General features: G+C 58.4%; 5 protein-coding genes across 5 annotated transcripts; 1 reads left to right on the forward strand and 4 right to left on the reverse strand.

Moving 5' to 3' along the window:
* Positions 1–78: 78 nt before the first annotated feature.
* Positions 79–2,664, reverse strand: EX895_001998 (uncharacterized protein; the record flags this gene model as incomplete). Its single annotated transcript, XM_029882597.1, has 1 exon — positions 79–2,664. One exon carries the CDS (start codon positions 2,662–2,664, stop codon positions 79–81), a length of 2,586 nt encoding a protein of 861 aa, XP_029741452.1.
* Positions 2,665–3,322: 658 nt separating this feature from the next.
* Positions 3,323–4,981, forward strand: EX895_001999 (uncharacterized protein; the record flags this gene model as incomplete). The annotated part of the gene is made up of 1 exon (XM_029882598.1): positions 3,323–4,981. One exon carries the CDS (start codon positions 3,323–3,325, stop codon positions 4,979–4,981), a length of 1,659 nt encoding a protein of 552 aa, XP_029741453.1.
* Positions 4,982–5,130: 149 nt separating this feature from the next.
* On the reverse strand, positions 5,131–10,119 carry EX895_002000 (uncharacterized protein; the record flags this gene model as incomplete). Its single annotated transcript, XM_029882599.1, has 1 exon — positions 5,131–10,119. The coding sequence occupies one exon, from the start codon at positions 10,117–10,119 to the stop codon at positions 5,131–5,133; it is 4,989 nt and encodes a 1,662-aa protein (XP_029741454.1).
* A 487-nt stretch (positions 10,120–10,606) lies between these two features.
* On the reverse strand, positions 10,607–14,872 carry EX895_002001 (uncharacterized protein; the record flags this gene model as incomplete). Its single annotated transcript, XM_029882600.1, has 1 exon — positions 10,607–14,872. The coding sequence occupies one exon, from the start codon at positions 14,870–14,872 to the stop codon at positions 10,607–10,609; it is 4,266 nt and encodes a 1,421-aa protein (XP_029741455.1).
* A 4,124-nt stretch (positions 14,873–18,996) lies between these two features.
* Positions 18,997–22,290, reverse strand: EX895_002002 (uncharacterized protein; the record flags this gene model as incomplete). The annotated part of the gene is made up of 1 exon (XM_029882601.1): positions 18,997–22,290. The coding sequence occupies one exon, from the start codon at positions 22,288–22,290 to the stop codon at positions 18,997–18,999; it is 3,294 nt and encodes a 1,097-aa protein (XP_029741456.1).
* Between the last annotated feature and the right edge of the window lie 996 nt (positions 22,291–23,286).

The raw sequence follows: 23,286 nt of genomic DNA on the forward strand, positions 1-23,286 counted from the left end.
TGTGTGTCGTGACTTATCGTTGCTAAGGTAGTCATGCTCCAGTGTCCGTCGTGAGAAGTGCTAACGTACGCGTTTGCGTTACACAGACGTCGGCAGAATCGCCCCGGCGCCCGCGCCCTTGGACGGCCCCGTGCCGGTCGTGAGGTTGCTCCACATGCTCCACCTCCGCTTGCCCGCCGGGGCGTGGGCGGGATCGTCGTCGTCTGCATCCTCATCCTCGGCGTCGGTGCTCCTCAGCAGCGAGTACGCGTTGCCCGCTGTGGCGTACCGCGTGCTCCAGCCGCGCCCGCCGCCCGTGACGGTGTCGACGAGGAAGGGGACCACGTGGCAGTGGCCAGGGCTCATCTCGGCGGGCAGGTCGTACAGCGTCGTGTAGTCTAGGGCGAGGTCTTGGCCTTTGGACCAGAAGTCCTTGCAGTTGGAGAGGAGGCCTTGGTCGAACGGGTTGCCGGCGGCGCTGGCGCGTTTGAGGCCCTCGCCAGCTTTGCCGCGCGTGTAGAGGTCCAGCCCGACGACCGAGAGCAGCCATCCGCCCGACGACGAGCAGACGCGCTTGAGCATGCCCAGCTTCGAGTGCGAGTGTGCATGCCTGCCCGCGCTAGACGCCTCGGACCCAGCAGCGCCAGCAGCATCAGCGTCGTCCTCGCCGCCACTGCCGAGGTTGACATCAACCTGCGCATCTCCAAACTGCTTCTGAATGCCCTGTAGCCTCCCACTCGCCCCCGCTGCTCCACCTCCGGGCTGCGCACGCCCCGAATGCTGCGCCAAAAACCCAGTCTGCCCCGCATAGCTCTGGCCGCCCTTGCCACCCATGAAGCCAAACCGCCCCAAATTCGACACCTCGAGCGTCGTCATCTGCCTTGCAATCTGCCACCCCTGTGCTACCAACAAGATCACCGTCCACGTCAACTGCAGCCCTGCCCATACCGCCACTCCCAACAAGAAAGGATCTTTCTCCACCGCCGTACACAGAAACGCGAACGGCAGCCGACACGTCGGCTCCTGGCTCCGTCCGGGGATAGGGTAGACCGGGTCCACCAGCCCATCATAGCGTGACGCGTTGATGCTGAAATAGACAATGGTAAGGTAGATGAACTGCAGCACGCCCACGACGAGCGCACCGACAAAGAGCAGGAACTGGCGGTGATTCTCGATCCCAATACAGTTAGCCACCCAGGGGCAGTGATGGTCGTGTCGCGCAACACAACGCTTGCACAGCTTGCAGTGCTTCGATCGCATCGGCTTGCGCGCCATACACGCAACGCAGTAGGTCTGACCGTTCAGGCGACCCTGCTGAGCGAGCTGCGTGACGACTTCACGGCGATGCAGCGCCGAAGGTGCAAGCGGCGCATAGCCGGGCGAAATCGATGCAGAGCGAAATAGGTTCCATGAGCAGACGATGAGCGAGAGCGCGAAGAAGAGGTTGTTGGACGCATAGCCAGGCGTACCGGAGGCGAGCTTGTGCACCCATTCCCACCCGACCCAGGCAATAGACCCGGAGACGATGGCGAGAAAGTAGTTGGAGCGCTGCAGGAAGTCGTGCTCCTGAGGATCGAGGATGACGCGCGTGACGATGTGGTGCATACCAAAGAACTCGGCCGCTGCAAACGGAGTGGCCGTGTACCAAGGCAACGAAGCAAAGGTAGCGAAGATCAAACCTAGTGCTACAAACGGCACAACCATGATAGCTAGTCTCGCAGTCCTATCCGAATTCGCGCCAAACGTCCGCTGTTTTCGACGTCCATCCTCCTCAAGCCCAATGTCAGCCAATGCCTTGCGATACGCACCGATCGACTTGAGCTCGATGGCCATATCCCTCGGCGTCTTGCCCGAATCCTCTTTTGCGAGAAGATCCGCTTTGGCCTCGGCCAAAAGGCGAATACAGAGTCGATTGCCCTTCACCGCAGCCCAATGCATAGCAGTAAGACCGGCTCCATCGCGTTTGTGCACATCCGAACCGTGCTTGAGCAGGATGTCGACCGAGATGGCATCGCCCTGGTAAGCCGCCCACATAAGCGCCGTGTGTCCCTGCGAATCCGTGGAGTCAAGCCCTTCCGGCGAGCTGAGCGAAGGCTGCTGGAGCATGAAAACCAGCGGCATGACGGCGCTAGAGTGGACGGTGAGATGGAGAGCGTTAAAACCCTGCGAATCGGTGATGGTCGGGTCGGCACCACGCGAGCACAGCAGCTCGAGCACATAGACGTGACCGTTTCTCGCTGCCCACTGCAACGGGCTTGCAACCAGATCGCCTCCGAGCGCATCGACCTCCGCGCCGTGATCCAAAAGATAGCGGCACGTGGCGAGCTGAGCGTTGATGGCAGCCCAGTGCAGTGGTGTGATGTTGTCATCGTCGCGGTCGTGGACAGTAGCGCGACCCGAATCAACGAGGCGCATGATGGCGGGGAGATCCCCACGCTGTGCGGCCGCATGGATGGTCAGTGGCATCTGGTCTTGACCGGGCGTGTTGGCGCGGCTGGGTCCACGACTGCTGCTGCTGAACCCATTGCTGCCGCTGGGAGGGTGCGTATCCAACGAGCTATGGCCGTTTGCTTGTATGGGCGACGATTTGGACGCAAATAGTGGGTCGGATTGACCGTCGACGTTGGAAGAAGCCACGGCTTGTGTCGCCGACGATGACTTGAGCGGTGTGCCCGGAGCCGCCATGGTTTTGCTCGATCCAGAGAGGCGCCTTGGTGCCCGATCTAACGTGTCGTGTGTCGCAACCGGTCGGTCTACAAAGACATGATCTTGCGTGCGTCGTGCGTCGGAAGTCACGACCAGCTCGCAGGCAAGTGCAAAGATTGATGTTTGGCTGAAGCTTAGGTTGTCGGATGTGCCTGTCTGCAGACGTGAGCCAGAGATGAAGTGTGGGAAAGAAGAGCTGAATCGACTCGTCCAGCTTGGCTTACCGAGCTCCACACCAACACAGCCCTACATAAAAAATCGCGGTTGCCAAAGCTGGCGACTGCACGCAAGCACGCTTCTCTGCTTCGGGCTCGGGCTGTGCCTTCCGGCAAGCGCGATTCGCGAACGCTTTCGATTCGCGATTGGGGCAGAGAAAGGCTTTTTTTCCCGCTTCGACGACCCTCCACTTTCATTCTCAGGTAGCAGCAGAAGCAAAGGAAGAAAAAAAAGCGCAGTGAGTAGAGCCGGGAAGAGGCGTTCGAGTGAAAGCTCGACGAGCCGGAGGTGGACTTCGGTTCTTCCGATATCGTTCATAGGTTTGCATAGGTCCTTCTTGTCTTCCACTCATCAACACAGTTCCATTTAGCCCTTCGACTTTTTCTTTCAAGACTGACACGCCGTGGTCGTCAAGTTCAAGATGCTGCGATCAGCAAGCTCAGCCGTGAAAGCAGCGACGGCGGCTCAGCCTCGCTTATCAGTTCGCTCTCTGGCAGCAGCTGCACCTCAAGCACGATTGATCTCGTCTTCATCACACAGACGGCGCAGCGACGACTCACGTAAAGCAGCGGTCACCTCGACTCCCAATGCTTCGAACCCCGCACAACGCACTGCAGCTGGAGCAGGCGTCGGCCGCTCCGCATCGTCCGCTCCCTCCTCATCTTCACCCTCGACATCTGCCGCTGCTGCGTCCAAACCAGTGCAAATCTCATACAACCCGCCCAACATGGGCACCGCCGGCGGAGGATCCATCACGCTCAACCTGCCGCCGCAACTTGTGCAAGCCATGTCGCGCAAGAAGAATGTCGCTCCCACAAAGACCTCTTCAGCACGCGCCAAAGCTCAGGCGTCCAAAGCGCTCAGGCAGACGCTCCCGGAGCCTACAACGGGCGAAGTGTATGCGTGGGCGACGGCGTACTCGTACTCGTTCTCTGAGCTGACTCGGTCCGGAAGGCTGCCCGCGAACTATCAGATTTTCGAGGACAACGAGGTGATCCATATCCCGCAGTGGCCTGTGCCTTCGTCGGCTGCTGCTGCATCAGCAGGGTCTTCGGCGTCGAGCTCGACCACGAGCCGGGGAGAAGTGTTTATTTTCCGGTCTGGATCGTACGTCACCTGGGGCATGGATGAAGAGCAGAGCCAGCGTTTCTTAAGGAACGTTATCCAGGGCAGAGATCTCAAGTTCCAGGTCGAAGTCGGGAGGTATCCGCAGATTGGCGACGAGGCCATGGATTATCTGTATGCTCCTGCCCAGCCCACTCGAGTGCAAGGCGACATTATCGTCATCGGCCAGCCGCCCAAGTCGTTCGACGCTGAGGCAGAGACAGTCGCAGACGAGACCGGCTCAGAAAGCTTGCTTGCCCAAGACTTGGGCGCTCACGCAGAACCTTCAAGTCCAACCCTGGCCAACCCATCGGACGCCGCACCCGCTCCCTCCACCGCCGCATCCAGCCCCTACACCCCCTTCGGCACAGAATGGACACCCACCCTCGCGCGTCTCGCCTTCTCGCAAGGCCTCGCCCGCTCCGCCCGCCTCTCCGTTCAGGAATCCGCCCTCTCGCGCTTCCTCACCACCGTCTCCGCCATCCCGGCACAGCTCGAACTCGCCGGATCCGTCCCCCTCTCCCGCACCGCCACCATCAAACACACCGGCACTCTCCTCCGCTTGCGCCAGACCGCCAACTTGGACAGGGACAACTTCTACGACGAACCCGAGGTCTACTGGGAAAACTCAAAGATGGAGGACCACTATCGATCCATCTGCCACAGCCTGGATATTGGGCAGCGCTTCGAGACGCTGAACGAGAAGCTCGACCACTGCGAGAACCTGTTGGGGGTGGTGAGGGCGTTGTTGACAGAGAAGTCGACGCACAGGATGGAGCTGATCATTATCGGGCTGATTGCGTTCGAGGCGGGCATGGCGCTGGTCGGCCATGGGTGGGTGCCCACGCCGGAGAACGTGAGGGGCTGGTGGGCTGGTGCGAAGGAATACTTTGGACTGGATGCGATAGTAAAGGGTGATGGTGAGGTGGTGACGCCGATTTCTTTGCCACCGACGGCTCAGCCTCATCTTGTCTGATCGCGATGTGGCTTGTAGCACTCATACACACCTCTCAATACACACAAGAACTTTTAAAGCAGCAGCATCGCTCGCCTTGTTTGCGCGACACGGTCGATCACAGTCATCGCAACCAAGCTGCTCAAACTGAGTTTGGATTCAACCAACTTCTACAACGCAGGTAGAACGTTCACGGCGTGCAGAGCAGAAACAAAGCTCAACCTCTCCCCGCGTGTCGGCTGTGTCGCTTCCTCTACCACGACCAAGAACCCAAACTTGCCTGGCGAGAGGAACGTGACGCTCCACTCCAGCACTCTCTCGCCTCCACGGCCCGGCAGAGCCGTCGACTGCTTGGGTGCGCCAAACGAGCCATCTGCGACAATCACTGAGTCGGTCAGCGGTGCATCTGTTCCCCCTGCCTCCGGTGTGGTGGGCACGAGCCGGATCAGCGGTTGAATCGGCCTGGGAAGCCTGTTCGTCACAGTAGCCGTGACGGTGACGAACGATTCTGCCCTCACCTCGCTTCCACCGCCGCTGCTGAGAACGAGCGAGACCTTGACCGGATCCTTCTGGAGATGCGACAGCGACACTTCGTCCAGCACCAGTCCTCCGCCCGAAACGAACCCTCGGAAAGGCACAGCGCCGAACCTGACCACGTCTGCCCATAGTCCCGACCCATTCAGATCACCGTACACCCCGCTGCCTTGAGTAGCTGCAGGCAGAGTCCTCCACCTTGCACTGAGGCGATCGAACAGAGCTTGGCGGTACCAGAAATTGCGGCGGACCTGCTTGTCTTGATTCTTGTCGAGCTGGACCTTGGAGACGATGAACTGGCGCGAGGTGTTTTCCTTCCATGTAGACGGGATTGGAGGGAACATTTCCTCACCCCCACTACTGGGCTTTTGGTCAGCGGCTGAGGGGGCGATCTTGGAGTATCCAGAAGGCGCAAAAGGTGATCCCGTGGCAGGATCCAGCTCGAGCCGCGGCTGGGGCAACACGATGCGCGTGCTCGTACCAGCACGCAGAATGCGATACAGGTGCAGAGGAGTGACGCCGCCCGTGTCGAGAGCGAATTGCAGCAATACGTCTTCCCCAAGCACATTCGACACGTCCACACTGAGAAGACTGTACTCCGAATCGTCTTCTTCCGCGCCCACTTCCGGGTTCGTTTCAACGACTCCCGATGCTGCACCAGGACTAGTCAGCAGACCACCCTCTTCATCCTCCTTTGCATTGCCCTTTGCACTCCCCGCTTCCGCAAACGTCTTCAACGAAGCCGGCACACCATCCGACGAAGCCAAGCACTCCATAGTCAACCTCGCCGCTTCGCTCGCCTTCAGAGGCGCCACCGTCAACGCGCTGCACACCACCACGGGGTGAATGCTCAGCCGCATCGGTACCTCGACGCGTCGCACCCAGAACTTGGCCCCCACCCGCTCCCAGTCCACAAGCCCGTACTCGACGCTCACGCTCGCACTCGTGCAGCCCGCTTTTCCGCGAACCCGGATCGGAAAGGTCGTCGACGCGCCCGGCTCCACGCGCACCGCTACGGACGACGGAGGTGTGGCGATCTGAGACAGCACCGGTTGGTGGACGAGGTCCCATTCGATCTCGTGCACGTCTTGTGGCATGAGCTCGCCCTCTGTGAGCGCAGCTTTGGCGGCTTCGCTGACGTCGTCGATGAAGGCAATGCTGATGAAGTTGACGTTTAGCGTTGGGGAAAGATTGTGCAGCTCGAGATGGATGGTTTGCGATTCGCCTTCGAGGAGGTCTAGACCACCGAGCGGCTCGAGTTCGTTGCAGAAGGCAGCGAGGCTGGGCTGCGCAGCTACGACTGCCACTTCCAGCCACTTCCTGGCTGCAGCCTTGGCATCGCCTGCCACACCACCCGTCGCCGCGGCAGCACCACCGGCTTTCTGCTTGATCACCGAGCTCCTTGCGTCGAGTCCCGTCATTTTAAGCCGCGTAGCGCGATCGTCGTGCTCAGCAGCCTGCTTGCGTCGATGCTTCGAATTCTCCTCATCATAGATGGGTAGCAGGAACGTCTGTTCTTCCGTACACCCGCCAGCAAGGACGAGAGTGATGCCCTTGATCGTCACCTGTCCCGTCTCCGCAGCAACACCGGACAACCGCACGGTCTGGAAAGAGCACGGTGGGATCGACACTCTTTCAACCTCTTGAGCGACAAAGCCCGCGCCTTTGCCGACGAGTTTTACTGTGTCGATGTGCAGATCGACCGCAAACGGGTTTTGCAACGTCGCCATGACGTGGATAGGCTCTCCCTGAACCGCTATCGCTTTCGCTTTACCGGCGGTCGCACCGCCAGAGGGATTCCAGAAGAAAGGGTTGTTCAGGCCCGCTACTCCTTGGTCTGCGGCCGCAGCCGTAGCGCTGGGATCCGTCAGCACCTGTTTTGCGTCTTTTTCGTACGGCATGCGCTCCGCTGGTAGTGGGAGGAGCTCGAGGCTGCACAGCGGTTCCGGTGGACCCCAATACTTGACTTCGAGATCTTGAGCTCCAGCCCAGCGAGCGGCTTGCACAGCACGCTGCATGCCAATTATCAGATCCTTTTGGTCTTGCGCACCGAGCAGCGGGTGAAAATCGCGAAGCAGGATGGCGCCGAAGAATGCCATTCCGACGTAGTCCGATAGCAGCTCGGCGATCGAGATGGTCTCCTTGAGCAGAGCGATCTGCTGTTCCTTCCATCCAAACGGTGCTTCGTTTGCTAATTCAAGCGGCGTCAGCAATGCGTGTCCTCCATCTGCACTCGGAGAGGAAGCCGGAGAATGCTCGGACGACGTCCATTCTTCGGCGTCCCCAAGCGCAGGTGAAGCGTATGCGCTGCGCAGTCCCTCTGACGCCTTGGACAGTATGTGGTACGCTGGAATGTTTCGCAGCGGATCCACTTCGACATGGATGCCGTACGTCTCGCAGATCTGCATGGCCAGCACAAGCACTGCCTCGGGACCGCGCCCAAGCGAGTCGTACGTCGTCTGGGCTACAACGTTGCCCAACAGCTCGTCGTTTTGCTTGCCAAACTGCTGGTGCTGCAGGATCGGCAACGACGCTGTACTCGGTGCTCGTGCGCTGACCCGTTTTGCTTTGACCAAAAGCCCTACAATCGTAGATTGGAGGTGGCGCAGTAAGTGCGCCTCTCTCCTCGAAAAGCCAATGCATCCAAAGATGGCAGTGAGCGTACTGAGCAGTGTGATCTGGTCTGTTGGTTTCAGAGCGACGATCGAGTGCGAGAGAGCTGAGGACGCAGCTGCAGCAATGTCGTGCCTCGCGATACCAGAGACAGCGGTGAAGCCAAGGTACATGGCATTTGTAGGCTTCTCCTCCGCCAGCGCAGGCGGTACACCTCCGTAGACAAGCTGGTCGAAGCATTCGCCGTTCCATCCTCCCGACGCCCACACAGCCAGCAAGAAGCGTGCATACTGCGTGCAAGCGCTCGCGTGAATCAACGGGTGCGTGTAGTCTCTAGGCGAATCATTCGTCACCGATCTCGCTGGCTCCAGTAGTACGCTGGGCGGAGCAAGACATTTCGAATAAATGACCACCGCAATCGTGTATGCTTCAGCGATCTCGCCCCAGCTCTGCTTGGCGTAAGGTCGAGCGATGCCGTCCTTGTCCTTTTCCTTGTCTTTGTCCTTGTCCTTGGTAGAGGAAGATGTCCAGGGAAGGTCGAAGCACGGCGCCTTTTCAAGCACGACACCACCCATTCGAGAGACAAGAACGCGCGTCACGGAAAAGCCTTCGAGCGCGCTAGCAAACCAAACTGCATCTTGGCCGCCGGCTAGCGCCCGCTCCTTTCCTAATGCTGTAAGAGCACTAGAATACCCCTCGAGAGCATCCCACAGGTTTCCTGAAAGGAGATGCAGATCAGCCTTGACTTTCGCGTATCGTCCCGTCCCCGTCGGACCGGTTCCTGAGGCGCTCGTGACACGCTTTGCACTCTTCTTGTTGGCATTAGCTGCGAGAATCTTGCTTCGGGTAGTGTTCTCGGATGTTGGCGATGATGTACCAGAGGTCGGAGAGCTCAAGTCGAACGGCTGCGATCCCCCACCAATTGCACTCGATGGACGGGATGATGTCGGAGTCGATACGCCGCCCGTGCCCAGGTCTCCACCGGTAGTGCTGCTGAAAGCGGTAAAGAGACTGGAAGCTCTACTTGCCGCTCCAGTCGCCGCAGAGCTCGTCTTGCTGAGCCAGGAGCCGGTCGAGGCGGATGAAGCAGCGGAAGCCGAAGAGTGCCTGTTCGTGGTGATTCCATCGAGCGTCTCCCTCGGTGTCTCTAACGGAGTCCCCTCAAGGCCCGTCACGATATGCTCCAGACCATCCAAGATGTTGGCGACGAGGTCGGCGAGCAGCGTCTTGAGGTAGAAGCGCACGTCCTTGCCGTCCTTGCGTACAGCGGGAAAGATGACAAGCCCGCCATCTTTGTGCGCCGAGAAGCCGGATGCATCCGGCGACATTGGTGGATTCAGCGTAGGTGAAGCTGAGGCTCCTTGATCCGTCCCTCCATTTGTCTCCTGATCAGTATATTCTGTAATAGACTCTTTTGCCAAAGGAGATGGAGCTCGCTGAGCACCACTGAGCTTGGCAGCGACCACATCCTTGATTGAGCTGAGATCCACCGTTTCGGGTCGCTTGGCGCCGGAATCAAACCCAAACACGCGATGTACAAGCGCTCCCGGATGCAGCTCCCTTAACGCCGATGGGCTTGCTTCCAGCTCGTGCTTGAGCACCGCATTGTTCGAGTATGTCGCTAGACCCAGTGCGCCGAGCACCTGTCTATGCATGTTGAACGGTGCCAAGAACGAATGGTCCGGGTCGTAGCTGGTGACAAACGAGAGATGGATCTCGCCTGTCTGCAGTATTGGCGATGAAGCTGAAGACGACGAGGCGCTCCCTCCAGAGCCTGTTGTGTTGGTAGCACGCTGTCTGGCGGTGCAGTGCGAAGGCAAGTCGGCCAGTCGAATGGTCTCGAATGATCGTACGTAGTCGCACCATTTTGCAAAGTCTGCTTCCGATATGCCACCGACGGGCGCCAGAAGGATACGTAGCTTGGCATGGTCAATAAAGCTTCGTCCTCCGATTGGCGAGGGTGTCGGTGCTGCGTTGAAGCCGCCCTGCTGCGAAGATAGATGGCTCGCCATTTTGGTGAAGCCCTGGCAATCAGCAGCAAGACGAAGGCTGCGGCAGCAACTCGTAGCCTACGCTTGCGTGTCAGCAGTCAGGAAACAAGACAGCTGCCGAATCGCAGCAATCAAGGAGTACAGCGACGAGCCAATGATGGTGAGGATGGTAATGACGATGAGTAGTGAGAACAGAGGAAGTTGCAGCGGGCGTGTGGAGTCGTTCAGAGCTTCCAAATCTCGTCTTGAACCGTGCGGGCAACTCGATTTCCGTTGCTTCTGTCGAAGTGTCACTCTGCACAGAAGCCGCGAAAAATTGCACTTGCAGCCAAAGAAGACGACACACAAACAGCGTTCGTGTGGCAGCCTCCCTCACCTCTCGTACCACTTGATGATCAGCAGCTCACAGCGATCTCTTCCCACGCTGACCATGAGACCGTATATGCGCCATTGCTATTATAACTCTGAAAGTGCTGCCAAAACAATTAACAAAAGCCGCGACTACTCTTCACTTCCTCTGACGCTTCATCTCGATTTTGCTGGACGACAGACCCGTGCTACCGGGCGACGAAACAGGCGGGTTGGGTGCAGGAGCAATGGGTACGTTCCCCGTCCTGATACCGGAGATTGAGCCGTTTGTGTTTGCTCTGCTTCGTCCGGGTTGGCCGGCATTCGAGTTGGATGGGGCTCCAGCGCCGCCAGCACCGTTCTTAGCAGTCGAGCCACCTGCACCACCACCGTGTCCGCCGGCAGGCGCAATGTTGGCGTTGGCCCCACCAGCGCTGATCGAGCCGCGACCTCGAGCATCCGCACGCTGAGCACCACTGGCACGGTTGCGTTTCTTGATGACGTCGGTCTTGAGCGATAGCGGGCGCACCACTCCGTGCAGCTTGAGGAACAGACCGCACGCATTGCAAAGTGGCTGGCCCTCGGGATCACGACGCCACAAAGGCGTCTTGGTGGTGTGGCAGTTTGAGCACACTGTAGGCGGATCGGCTGTGGCCATGGAGCTGGCCGACGGAAGATCCTTGAGGTTGACGCCGGACCCCGTCGAGGGTCCCGAACCTGGTCCAGAAACCGAGCGTACATGCACGCCGTTCGGACCACCGGACGCAGAAGCCTGGCCACCTGGCATTACGCCCAACTTCTTTGTGCGCGACGCTTCGCTCAAAGCCGCAGCCTTCTGAATCGCCTGCATGCTGGGAGAAGCATTCGACCGCGAAGAACCGGAGCCCGAAGTCTCGGGAGCAAGGGGTGGCTCGCGACGGTACCCGCCTGCCAAGGGAGATGACTGGTATTGCGACTGCTGCAGTCCGGGTGGTGTGGCCCCGTTGGAAGGCGCGCTGCTCGATGGACTGTATGTCCAGGAAGAGGACGCCTCATCGCCAGATCCAGTGAGGTTTCCCAGTGAGCCCGACATCGCGTCCATGGGTCCACCGCCAAAGACTTGGTTCGGATTGATGTGCGTGAACGACGGCTGTGGCCCGCCAAGACCAGCGTCCGAGTTGTAAAACATATTCATGATCGCCTCCAAATCAGACGGATTCTGTGCGCCACCTTGCAGATTGCCCATCATCGCATGGCCAGGTCCAGCCGAATTGGTGACGGGGGAAGCGCCCGATCCACTGCCCAACGCTGCCTGAGGAGAGGCGCTGGTGCCTGCCATCAAGTTGCCCGCAGGACTCGCGAGCGGCGTGCCAGCTTGAGAGGCATAAGTCTCGAGCAAGCTGTCAAAGTCGGTCGTCACCTCGTTACCGCGCTGGTTGGGACCCGGGATGGGTCCACTCGCGCCCATTGGCATCTGCTGCGGGTTCATGCCGCCGCCAGGATGGGGCACAGCGAAATCAAAAGTGGACATTGGCACATTGGAAAGCTGCGAGGGGCCAGCACCACGTCCGCCGAGCGTTGCAATACTTCGCGAGAGTCCAGCAGCGATGCGCTGGTCGATCGTGATAGGCACTTGGATGGCGGGTCTGGCTGGCGAGAGATCATCCCTGTAAGGGCGTTTGCGATTGTTCATCGCCTCGGCGGCGAGCTGGTCGCGACGCGGACCGCGCGACATGCTCCTTTCCCTTACCTTATGATCGAAGCTGGTCTTGCGCACCAGTCTGGGAAGGAAACCGTACTCGGGGTGCTGGTTAGCGGCGATGCCGACAAAGTCTCCAATGCCAGGAATGCTATCGAGGGTCGAGAACGGTGCTCCAAAGCTATTAGCTGCTCCGATCGAGGCCATGTCGAGACTCAACTTCTTGGCTTCGGCTGCTCTGGACGATGCCTCTGCAGCTTCATACCACGCATCCAGATCTGCACCAAAGAGGTCGGTGTGTGCTGCTTTGCGGAAAGCAGTCTGTATCTGAGCTTTTCGTACGGCACTTGCGGTCCTCTTCGAGCTGCCCGGCCCTGCTGAGCCGACGTCAAAGTTGCCTCCTGAAGCTGGCCCCATGGCACTCGGAATCTGGAAGCCATCACCGCCCAGCTGGCCATTGGACTTGAGCAGGTCGGTGAAGTCGTCGGTATCGAGGGCACTGTCAAAGGCGCCAAAGGCATCCGTGTCGTCGAAGGCAGCGAGGTCGGCGAAATTGAAAGCGGATGCAGCGTTGGGGTTGGGAGCGGATCGGCTGAAGGCACCCGTGCCATCCAGGGCGCCTTCATCCTCGATGGTATCCAAACGAGCCGGCGCACGCGAGCGCGACCTGCTGACCCCGCGCCAGTCGACGTCCATGGCGCTGACCGAACGCGAACGGGAGCGACTCTTGCTCTTCATCCTCCAATCCACGATGTCCACAGCTCCTGCCGGTGGGGCTGTGCTCTCTGGCGTCCTTGGGCTGCGTCCTCGACGTCCACGTTCCTCCTCTTCCTGTTGGACCACCTCGGCAAAGCGAGTCTTGCCCTTGGCCACGTTGCCGCTGGCGGCACGGATATGAGAATCAGGATGATCTGCTGCCTCCGCTTTGATGGCGGTGAATCCGCCGGCGAAGACCTCGCCAGGGAAGGATCCGCTGCTCCTTCGAGAGCCTGCAGCCGACTTGGACGAGAGGGTGGGCGAATGGCGGGCGCTGGAAGCGTGGCTTCTGCTGGCGTTGGATTGCGCATCGAGCGCCTGCTTTGCCTCCAGAGCCTCCTGCTCCTTCTTCTTTCGCAGCGTCATAGCCATCATCCTCCACGTGAGATTCTCCATGCGAGCCCCGTTGGGAAGCTGCGAGCGCTGCTTGGCATACATCTTCCACACCTGCGTTGCAAGCGGATCCTTCTTGGACATCTCGTCCGGATCGAGGGTTTGGTCCTCGGCATCGTCCTCAGCGCCTGCAGAACCTCGTCGGCTCATGTTGAGACTGCCAGGGATCGCTGCTGCCACGTTGCTAAGATCCTCGGTGAACGCGGTGCTGGTTCGAGATCGGGTCTCGGCAGTCGACTGGCGGCTGCTGGTGCCAGGTTGTTGCACTGTCGAGCCCATTGTGTTGGTGGAACCTGGTCCAGCCACTGACGTTGCTGGAGGAGGTGCCGAAAAGAAGCCAGCAAAGTCGGATGACGCTGTTTCCGGAGACAGTAAAGCGTCAGGTGCACCGCGATAGCTGCTGAATTGAGGTGGTGGCTGAGACAGCTGCAGCAAAGGTGGCTGTCCATGCTGCGGCTGTCCATGCTGCGACTGCTGCTGCTGCCCTGGATGCGACTGATGTCGGCCGTGCGAAACCGGTTGGAAACCAACAGGAGGCATCATTGAGGTCTGCTGAGATCCATACGGGGTTTGTGCCGTCGGTACGTATCCAAGACTTTGCTGATTGGTCCAAGAGTCGGGCGTGGGTGCCATGCCGGAATTGGCGCTGCTATGAGGCGGGCCAAATCCGTTGACGGTGCGTTGACTTCCATAGGTAGAGCTATAGTCCGCGCCGCCCAGCTGGCTTGGGCTCGGCTGCTGGTTCTGACCGAGGCTGCGAGCGGCGTTGTGCGGCATCCCCATCTGGTGAGATGTGTCGAGAGGCAGATTGGGCATGGTCTGCGTCGCTCGTGAAGGCGATGAAGACCGCGAAGGACCGGCGCTTGGGGCAGCCGAATGCGGGTTGGTGGTGTAGCCACTTTGGCGTCGATTATGGCCATGGTTCATGTATGGCCCAAAAGGCTGCTGCATTTGCGCGACGGCAGCTCCGTAACTGTTCTGATGAGGCAGAGGCGGTCGCATGCCAGCCTCCGAGCCAGGCGCTCCAGCAAATGTGAATGGAGAGCTGGGCCCAGCAAACGCTGGCGATGGTAGAGCTGATCCGCTTGGTGTGTGAGCTGCGCTGTGAATGGATGCTTGATCGTTGTTCGGCAAGCCCTCCATTTGCTGCCGTGCAAGATGTTGTTGCATCGCCTGGGAGAGCAACGACATTTGTGGCACGGATGCACCCTGCGACATTGTGTTGGTGAATCCTACGCGGCCTTCGCCGGAGCCGGTTGCGAAATAGGACGAGTGCCCTTCAGCCCCGGGGGGTGTGGGAGGTTTGCTCTCGCCGGGATCGTAGTATGACAACGGCCGTGTGCTTCGGACGCCGCCCTTGCTGATGTGCTGTAGGCTCTGAATTGTGATGATGTTGTCGTTGAAAGGCAGCCGGGATGGCGTTGGATCGGACGTGGGACTGGGAACAGTCTGTGTTGCCGTGTCAGACTTGAGGTTCGCGGTCTCGGTCAGAAAGTCGTTGCTGAAGCTGAATTTGGGTATCTGATGCTCGTCTGTCAGCGGCGTTGTGGTTCCGGACAAGGGCGGAGTACCGGGAAGAACGAGCGGAAGTTGAGGCATTGAGTAGAGCAACGGATGGTTGTCGTCAAAGTGTCGAACGTCCGTAAAGCGAATTGGCCAGTGTCACGAAGAAATTGATACGACGAGATGAGCAGGATGCATGCCAAGAGCGGGAGATGGGTCGGCGAGAAGGCGATGAACAGATGGGGTGATCAGTAAGGAGGTCTATGATGTCACAGAAACACCAGCTACGGAAGGAGGGTGAGGAAGGTGGCACGGATCGCTTTGTAGGATGTGATGGTGGATGGAAGAGACGTAATGCAGCCCCGATGCTTGAGCAAAGAAAGCATCAAAGAAGTGCGTGTTGCCTTGCCGGCGTGGATGCGATCGAAGCGGACACTATCAAGAATCAACGGCAGGATGAACCCTTCAGGCCAGAGCACGAACTAGACGTGTGCGAAGATGACGTTACAAAAGCGCCGAGAAGAGCAATCACAATGACAATGACGATGGTTGCCACGATGATCAGCAAAGTAGATGGTCGAGGATGATCTGGGTGTCGACGAGACGATGGTGACAGGATGGTCGAGACTGAAAAGCTATGCGGAGAAGCCTTGGAAGACGGCTGCTTTGGTGTTGGAATGGAGAGGAGGAAGGAGAAGGCGCTGATGATAGGCTTACCTTTGCGAGATGGATGATGGGTCAGACGGTTTGAAGGATGTGAGCGCGCAAACGCAGCGACGAAACCGAGATCTGCCGGCGGTGACAGGCGGAGAGCCACAAGTTTGAGTTGATGGCGATGCGCGCGCAAACTGAACCTGTCGCGGGCAGGTTGGATGGCGGAGGGAGACTGACACCAGCGAGCGCGCGAGCGAATGAGCGTGGCGGCGTCGAGTCAGCTGCGAGTGAGTTTCGACGATGATGAGGTGGGGGGAGACGAGATGAGACGAGACGAGAACGGCGACCGAATGCCACCCGAGAGCGTTGTCTGAGCTGTTGCTGCTGCTTGGACAAAGTAAAAAAAGGCAATTTAGACCGAAGAGACAAAAGCAAAGGCGAGCAGGCGAGCAAAAGACTGAGTCTGGAAGCGGAGAGCAAGGAGAGACCGGTTCGAAGCCTCAGAGATGGCAAGGAGAAGAGGATGCAAGATGCGTCGTCCGCTCGACGAGGCGTGTGAGAGAGACAGACAGACCAGGCGAGTGGGCATGGTCGTCACACACACTGGTAATGAGTGACCAGAGTGAGAGAGGCACAGAGAGGCAGAGGGACAGCAGACTGCATCCGAACAGCGACTGAAACCTCAGTTGGAACATCGAAAATTGCAAATTGCAGGCGAAAGGCGTCCCGCCACGAGTCCAGAGCCTGCCCAATGAAGACTTTCTCGAAGAAAAGAAAGCTGCCAGGTGCGCTTTTCAAGGGAAAAATCACTGGGAAAATTCAAATTGTTTATTTACTGATATATTTTTATTTATTGGTGAAGTTTTCCATGCTCCTACGCAGACGGGGAAGCCAACGGTGAGGCGGCTTTAAAGGCCACAACCCGAAGTCGATTTTCTTGAGAGGAGCAACCCTGAAAACGAAGCATGGTGCGCCTCCCACGCACCGCACGCACGAACATGTTTAATGTTTAGCGAGAATATTCCGATTCGACCGGAGTTCTACTAAACAGAAATGGATCCAGAAGAGACACCCGAAGCAATACTGTGTGCGCTCTCCTATCCCTCGACAACGTGGTAGTTCTCAACCGCACGGACAGACGCAGTGCTTCGGCATCATGTCCAGTGGCATCCAACGTCAGCTCTTGCTCACGCGCCTCTCACCTGCCGCGACCATGAACGTTGTAGGCAAGCAAGAACAAGAACGTGGAGGGAGAGAAAAGGAGGGAGCGTCGTCTGCGCAGACCGGATGCATCGGCAGAGCAAGCTGAACCGTGCGGCTTCGCATCACCAACAGTCGGCAACAATAAAGGGATCCGAGCCCTCGTCGAGTGCGTCGTTGTGTTGTCCCGAGCAAGCGGCACAGCAACCGGGTCAGTAAGTTGAAAGCAGAAGCCTTCTGCATTGTCTGCAGATGCACTCTGCGAAACGAAGCGTAAGGAACACGATGCAGGGCAGCACTTCTGAAGATCGATTACTGTAGCGGCTCCACGAGTCTGCGAGTGGGTCTGTGAGTTGGCATGCGTGTGTGTGTGAACGAGCAGCGAAGGGGTCCACGCGCAACCTGTCGGACAACAAAATCTGAAAGAACGCTCCCATGAACCTAGCTGACTCCGACTCTAGACAGAGATCACCCGATGAATCGATGTTCAGACCAACGGAAGACGAAGGCACATTGCGACTGAGGGAAGAGCACCGGCAGGCAACAGGTGCATTCCGCATGGTCGAAGCCAATGAATTGACCGATCGAGAGCGAGAGAAACGGACAGGCAGCGAGGCACAAGGTCGGCTCCACCGGACGAGCTCACAGCAGGCTTACCGGATTCACGGTATATTTAACGCTCACATGCTGCTCATATGCGCAACCGGTAAGCGAGAGGAAATACCGGCAACTTTCCTGTCCCTTGGTTGTTCTCACCAAAAAAAAAAAAAAGGAAAAAAAAAACCCAAAAAAATCTTCTTTTGGGATGTCGTCGCTTCACTTTCGCTTTTTGAGGCTTGGTAGTCAATGAACAAAAAAGTAAACAAAAAAGCAGGCTGCTCATGCGAATCACTTCCAATCTCCGTTGTTCAGAGCGCCATGCCATATATGTTATTGTCGTCGTCAGACCTGTGAGCCTCGCTTGGGACGGTCTTCCTTCTTGTGATGCTGCTTTGCTGAACGAGAAGGTAGGAGGACGGTCTTTGCCGAGAACACCCACCGCTGGAACGGGCCGACGGCCGATCCGCTGCAGGTCGAGCATAGGTACACGCTAGCTTTCGTGCCTTGCCTGCGTGTTACGGTCCGGTCGAGCCTTGACGAACCTAGCACGTCCACGAGGTTGATCATCCCATGACTTTTCTTGCTGAGGGCGTACTTTGTCGCCCTTTCGGACCAATAGGATTCCCGGTCGCGCTGCTGGTTTCATCCTCATTGGTTCGAATCGATTAGATCGCTTAAAGAACCCTTTCCGTGAAGCGCCACAATAGCGGGCATTCGCCTGCATGCTGCTGCTGCCGCGGTTGAATGTATCCAACGGAAAGGGCGAAACGGCCCAGCTTCGGTCTTGGCACATGATCCTGAAACAGAGCAAGTCTTGACATTAAAAGCAACCGTATGTCATCAATTACCGTTGCCACAGTGTTCTTGCCGAAGTTTGTTTGTGAGAGAGAAACCTCCGACGAGCCAACCACCTTGAGACGAGCAGCAGAAACGTCAGCCATCTCTGGCCGCCTTCCGGTGTTCGCCGAGAATGGAGACAGAAGCTGCGACGGCTCTCGACCGCAAAGACGGCCGACGGGATCCAGACTGACGTACGGCCCTCATGCGCTCGTCGCTAGCTGCCACTTTCGAGTCCGCTCACCGCTCGACACGCTCTCCTCGCCTGTTCTTCCTGAGTCACTCACTCGCGTGTTCGAGATCGACATCGTCTAGCTTGTCTCATCTCGTGTCACAACGACGCGTTGCGTGCCAGCATCACTGCTAGATCAGACAGCGGATCTTCCGATGGATATTGGAAATGGCGCGTCTTGATTGGCCGGATAAGACTTTGGAAGTCCACGACAAAAAGATAAAAGATTGCTCGAGATCACCACACGCATGCAAAGCCCACCGCGCCACCCAATCGGCGAATTTCTACCAGCCTGTCAAAGATCCCCCCCACTTCCACATTCAAGAAAATCCAAAGTTTTTCTTTTATCGTTTTACACTAAATTTCTAACACTTTCTCACCATCTCTTCCAGGCGCGTCACTATCTCGCGGCTCGCACTTTCGCCGTGGCTGCTCCGAAGTCAAAGCCGACCACAGAGAAAGGAAACCGCCGATGCGAGCCCGATGGAGACGAGCACTCGCCGGTTGCTTCTCGATATGGGCGCACAGCATTTATGAGCGACTCGACAACTCGACAACAGTCTGACTGCAAGCTTCGAGCTCTCAAAACAAGGCGTGGAGGAGATGCTGTTCTGTTCTAAATTGCTGGAAGAGACTATGAAAACACGGCTACTGAAATCTATGATATGTGCAAAAGGGTCGTGAAGGGGCCACCCGCCTACTCGTCGTCGGTATCGGGCTCACGGTCACCACCGTACGTGAGCCAGCGGCTGAGACGCAGACGACGACGCTCTTCCTGCGCTTTCTTCTCGTTACGCGTGAGCTTCTTCTTGCCCTTCTTGGCCTTGAACTTGGACATGTCCTGGTCACCTTCATCGCCCGAGCCAGCCGGCGTAGGCGCTGCCGACGAGGCAGGCGTGCCCGCCTTGGATGCGAGGCGTGAGGCCGCCGTGCTGCCCGGCATGGGTGTGCCCGGCACCGAGGCTCCCGGTGTCGAGGCGTTTTCCATCTCGTCCAAGAAGGCACCCTCTGCGACCTGCGCCTTAGTCCTCGAAATGATGCGTCCATGGTCGACGTTCCAGATCTCTGGGCACAGCGCGCCGACAAACTCCATGTTGTGCGAGATGATCACGACCGCACCCGCCCAGTCGCGGATCGCCGTGGCCAGACCACCGAGCGCATCGCGGTCCAAGTAGTTGGTCGGCTCGTCGAGCACCAGCACCTGCGGGTTGTTCCACATGGCAGCAGCCAGCACCACCTTGACCTTCTGACCACCCGAGTAGCCGCCAACGGCGTGGTGCTGCGCAATCTCGCCCTGCAGACCCACCGCCTCGAGGTGCTGACGGATGAGCTTGACACTGATCTCGCGCGAACCGGCACCCTCGCGGGACGCCTCGAAATCGTCAAACTGCTGCACGAGTTTGCTGAAGCCTAGTTCGAGCAGACGCTCGCGTGGGATCCACGAGTTGTTGCGGTGCTCGAAGCCGACCCACTTGATCTCGTACTGATACGACTTTTTCAGCTTCTGTCGTCCCACAATGTACTCGACCTTGCGCGACTCGCCCGTCTTGGACTTGATCGGCACCTCCATCTGCGCCTTTTCCTCATCGGTCATCTTTCGCGAAGCCTTCTCGGTCATCTCTCGGTCGTGGCCGTCCTGGTAGCGCCACGCGATGTATTCGACGGCCGACTTCTCCAGGTGCTGCTCCAAATGGTGGAACGCGTGCTGCGCCATCATAGCAATACGCAGGTTGGGGTGCTTCTCCACCTTACCCTGCTGCGGCACCGTCTCGCCCGTCAGCACCTTGATCAGCGTACTCTTGCCGGCACCATTGGGACCGAGCACACCGACTCGGCTCGAGAGGCTGATGGCACACGACGTGTCGTTGAGCGAGGGCTTGGTCATGCCAGGGTAGGTGAAGGTGCAGTTGGACATCTTGAGGATTGTACGCGTGCTGGAGCGCACACCCATGAGCGAACCGGGCGGCGGGAACGAGAACTTGACCGTGGTCGCGGCCAGCGAGTAATACGCCTTGGCTTCTGGTTTTGTCTTGACAAAGTCGGAAAGGTTGCCCTTGTAGTAGCGCAGCTTCTTCTTCTCGTAGTGGATGATGTCGGTGCAGACGTTGTCGAGGAAGCCCGAGTCGTGCGAGACGGTGACGACGGTGATCTGGTTGTTGGTGACGAGGAAGTTCTCGAGCCAGGCGATGGACGCAACGTCGAGATGGTTGGTGGGCTCGTCAAGCAGGTAGACGACCGCATCCGAGAGCATGGCACGGGCGAGCTCAAGCTTCATCTTCCAACCACCGGAGAGCGATGAAACAGGGTTCTGTTGCTTCTCGTCGTCGAAGCCGACCTCACGCAGCTTCTCGGCAACCTCCTCACGCGACTTGCCGACGAGCTTCTTGTCATTGGCGATAAAGTCGATGATGGGCGTGGATCCATCCTCGCCTTGGAGACTGTGCTCGACCATGAGGGTACGGACCTGGTCCTGCGTCGGGTAGCCCTCAACCTTGCCGTCGCGCATAGCTTTGAGCAGCGTCGACTTACCGCTACCGTTGGCAGCAACGATACCGTATCGGTGACCGCGGTACAGCTTCAGAGTGGTGTGGTTGAGCAAGAGGAGACCACCGTAGGCGAGCGAGAACTCGGTACGGCAAAGACACTCGCCAGCCTCGTCGTCGTCCTCCTCCTCCGAGTTGCCGAAGCGGGCCTTGTCGAGCTCGATGTAGGTCTTGCGCAGATCGGCGGTGGCCACCTGAGCAGCCTCAGCATCCTTGCAGATGCGGCGGAGGTAGGGCTGGACATAGACATCGTCCCATGCGCTGGCGTGGAGAACACGCTTGTTGGCGAGGCGGACAATGGACTTGGCGAGGTACTCGAGGCCAGTAAGGGCAAAAGCATCGCTCTTGAGGTTGGCGTGCTCCTCGGGCACTTGGGCCTGGACAGCAGCAATAACAGCATCGAGAGCAGCACCGCGTTGCTGATCAAAGATCTTCTTGGGGTCCTCGGTGACGGCGTCAACGCCGACAGCGGCGGTGGCTGCATTGAGGGTGTCGAGGGCGCTCTTGGCGTGCTCACGGACCTCGGGGAAACTGGCTCCCTTCTCGATACGCTCGACGGCCGGAGTGAGCTCAGGCAGGAACTTGGCTGCCTCATGCGGGTCTCGGACGAGCTTGCAGAGGTTGTCGACGACCACGACGGCCTGTCGCTGGACATTCTGGCTTCGCTCGTTGAGGGCACGGGCGAGCAGGGGAACCATTACGGCGAGCGCAGGGCCGGTGACTTCGGCGACAAAGGTGGTGGACGACAGCTTTTTAATGCATTCGGGCACGGCGTCGGGCTGAGCCATGCAGCCGACAAGGTCCGGAATGAAAGGTCGGATGTCCTTGTTGTCGAGGCACGACTCGCAGACCTTGATGGCGGTCTTTCGCGCCTGCTTGGAGATCTCTGATTTGGTCTCGTGCATGGCCTTGGTGAGGTAGGGGATGAGCTCGACGAGTTCATCGCCGATCTGCTCGCTGGCCGAGCCACTGAGACGGCCGAGCAGCTTGAGTGCGCCTACCTTGGCCTGCCACTTTGCGCTGCCGGAACCGAGCACCTCGTAGAGAACGGAAAGGAACTCTGGAGCAGCCTCAGGAGGGACCAGAGAGAGGAGCGAGCCAGCGGCGGTCTCGGCGGCTTGACGAACAACGTCACCCTTGTCTGCATAGAGCTCGAGGATAGCAGGAAGGGTATACAAGAGCCAAGGCTCTGCGCCGAGCGGGCTGGGGGCGTTCTTGCCGCCGACCTTGGTGAAGATGGCGTCGAGACCAATGGCGGCAGCTTCGCGCTCGTATCCGCTCTTTTTGTTCTTGGAAGCCTTGAGGAGGCTGTCGAGAACGCCCTCGGACTGAAGAACGCGAAGGCTGTTCTGATTGATGTATTCGGCGAGCTGCTCCGCTGCGACGTGGCACTCCTCAGCCGAGGGAGCCTTGTAGAGGGCTTCGAGAGCCTGTGATGCGCCCGACATGTTGCGAGTGTCTTGGGGAGCTTTTGAGGGAAAGAGACTGAGAGACCGAAGGTGTGATACTGTGTAATTCGAGAACCGCCAGGGGGTATCTTTTAGAGGAAAGAGATTCAGGACCTTCCCAGGACTCGTAGATTGAAGTGTAATCGATAATCAGCTGATGCGCTGAATAGAACACGTATAGGGAACCGCAGCCGAGAGTGGTGGTAGAGAGAGACTAAGGAGACCAGGAGGGATGTCACGGACTGAAGTGGATCGAGACCAAGCTTGAGACTGTCCGGACGGTCGATGTAGGGGAGAGAGAGAGGTAGGAAGAGAAGAAGGGCAAACAAACTCAAGATCAAGATAGCCGTGCTCAGTGGGACTAGAGGCGTGGAATCGTCGAGCTGCCTCTTTCTCTGCTGTCGTGCAGTTGTGGCTGTCAGCGAGTAACTAACTGGTCAGGAAAGGAAATTTTCGTCGAGAAATTTTGCAGAGCGTCGTGTTGAACTTTCTTCTCAAATAGAAAAAAAAAGAGGGCGCCTGCACCTGCCTGTGCCGCCTTGTCCTTCGCACGTTCTCGCCCTTGCCGTCACGCTCTGTTGGCTGCCCTTTTTCTTCACCCTCAGACCCTCTCACAGTGTAAAGGTTTCAAATCCGCAGGCCATTTTTCAACGGAACCTCAGCCAGGGCTGCTCTCCGGCTTCCGAGGACTTTGAAACTCAACCCCAGGGTCCTGCTCGATTTGCGGGAATCAGACTGCCTTCAGCGTGTACTCTATATCCGTACGCAGATCCAGCTATCGGGCTGCACTGGACTGATTGTTTGAGGACCAACATCCGCAGCTAGCAACGCCAAGGAGGGTGGCACTGAGGAAGAACCCTGTTGCTCCGAAAGCGGGAACTGGTCCTGCCTCGTGAAGGCTCGAATCGGTATGAATTACGAATCGGGCGCGTTGGATCATTGCAGATCGGCACGCGACGCGACCTTGCTTCGCGCAACACTTAGGGCCAGTACGGC

Source organism: Sporisorium graminicola, chromosome SGRAM_12 (assembly GCF_005498985.1).
Source record: "Sporisorium graminicola strain CBS 10092 chromosome SGRAM_12, whole genome shotgun sequence".
Lineage (NCBI taxonomy): Eukaryota > Fungi > Basidiomycota > Ustilaginomycetes > Ustilaginales > Ustilaginaceae > Sporisorium > Sporisorium graminicola.